A 1,359-nucleotide genomic window follows, 5' to 3' on the forward strand; every position below is an offset into this window, starting at 1 on the left:
GGATAGAAACCAAAAGAAATTTTTTTGAAATCAACATTGTGTAATATATTAATATAATTAATAACACTCAAAGGAAATCGTAATTCCAAAACAAACATTATTTAATTTATTAAAGCAGTTTTCTCCTTGAAAGCCAAGTGCTCTTTCTCAGTTCTTTTGCTTGCTTAATCATTGGGTGCTTCATCATGGTTTAGGAGGACGTTTATGATAATTGCCGCCGAATGGATTATCAGCATTAAGGAAGCGTCCATCTGAATATGGTTCCAAAAGAGTATTGAAACGGAATGATCAGTAAAACATATATATTAATATTTAAAAAATACAAATAATGAAATTAAAAATTTTCAGGAAGAAAAAAAAAAGCAATTGAAACTTGAAGCACTACTCGTTCTTGATTCTTGCTATATCATGCAGAAACATTAATTAGTTCAGGTTTAAAGATTTAATAATTTGTGGTAGGGATGCGAGGTCACTTACGTGCTAGAGGCTCCGAAATCCAAAGGGGCACCCTTGCTGTTGCAAGATTCATTGATAAGAGAAGCATAAATAGCAAAATCATGTTTATGACAACCTTCTTCAAGTAACCCATCATAGAAAGAAAAAGTATACAATATATAACTCTAGATTTCTCGGTGATGTGAGGATTGGATGGAATGTAGGATATATATAGAGAGATAAATCTCTCTTTAAGAAAAATGTTATGTACACTATTTATGCAACGTGACAAATTTATCCTTAGAATATAAAATTAATTTCATCAAGTTATTAATTATTGAATGACTCATATTACTTTAACACTATAGAGGATCATGCCATATGCTTTTAATTTAGAAAATTAAGAGGGTGTTTGGTTTGGTTATTTTCTGTTTTCATTTTCATTAGCTAGAAATAGAAAATGGTGATGAAAATGTATTTAGTTGAATTTTTGTTTTTATTTTTAGTGAAAATATTTTCTCAAACAAACCAAAAACTGGAAACAATAAAATCTCGTTTTTAGTTAAAACCAAGAATCTCATTTTGGATAAAATGAAAACGCGATGCCAAGGAATATAATTTTAAGCAAATCTAAAAATATATTTTCTTCTATATTTAGTGTTTTTATTTCTTGAAAGCAGAAAATAAGAAATCAAATCAAACATGTTTTCAGAATTTTAATCTTTTGAAAATGAAAACAGGTTCATAAAATAAAAATGCAAACCAAACACACTAACCTATCCATGATAAATTACACTTTTTTCTTAAGAGATGTACATTTTGTTTTTTCTTGATAATAAGCTAAGCAACTATGAGTGAGCTTTAGGAACATTTTTTTTCCCTTTCATCTAGTAATTTAAAAATTATTGATAGTTAATTTTGAAG

At 28.0% G+C, this 1,359-nt stretch overlaps 1 protein-coding gene across 1 annotated transcript; it reads right to left on the reverse strand.

Moving 5' to 3' along the window:
* LOC100500383 (uncharacterized) lies at positions 1–639 on the reverse strand. Its single transcript, NM_001364524.1, has 2 exons — positions 478–639; positions 1–251 (listed from the first exon to the last, which is right to left on the reverse strand). The coding sequence occupies exons 1-2, from the start codon at positions 590–592 to the stop codon at positions 184–186; spliced, it is 183 nt and encodes a 60-aa protein (NP_001351453.1). The 5' UTR covers positions 593–639; the 3' UTR covers positions 1–183.
* Positions 640–1,359: the final 720 nt, after the last annotated feature.

The sequence above is a fragment of the Glycine max genome, chromosome 4 (genome assembly GCF_000004515.6).
Source record: "Glycine max cultivar Williams 82 chromosome 4, Glycine_max_v4.0, whole genome shotgun sequence".
NCBI lineage: Eukaryota > Viridiplantae > Streptophyta > Magnoliopsida > Fabales > Fabaceae > Glycine > Glycine max.

What these genes read in the sequence shown, in the direction of transcription:
- LOC100500383 (NM_001364524.1), bottom strand. Translation starts at nt 592, where the DNA reads ATGATGGGTTACTTGAAGAAGGTTGTCATAAACATGATTTTGCTATTT. An exon ending in GATTTCGGAGCCTCTAGCAC is followed by an intron (nt 252 to 477) that starts GTAAGTGACCTC and finishes AACCATATTCAG; the next exon opens with ATGGACGCTTCCTTAATGCT.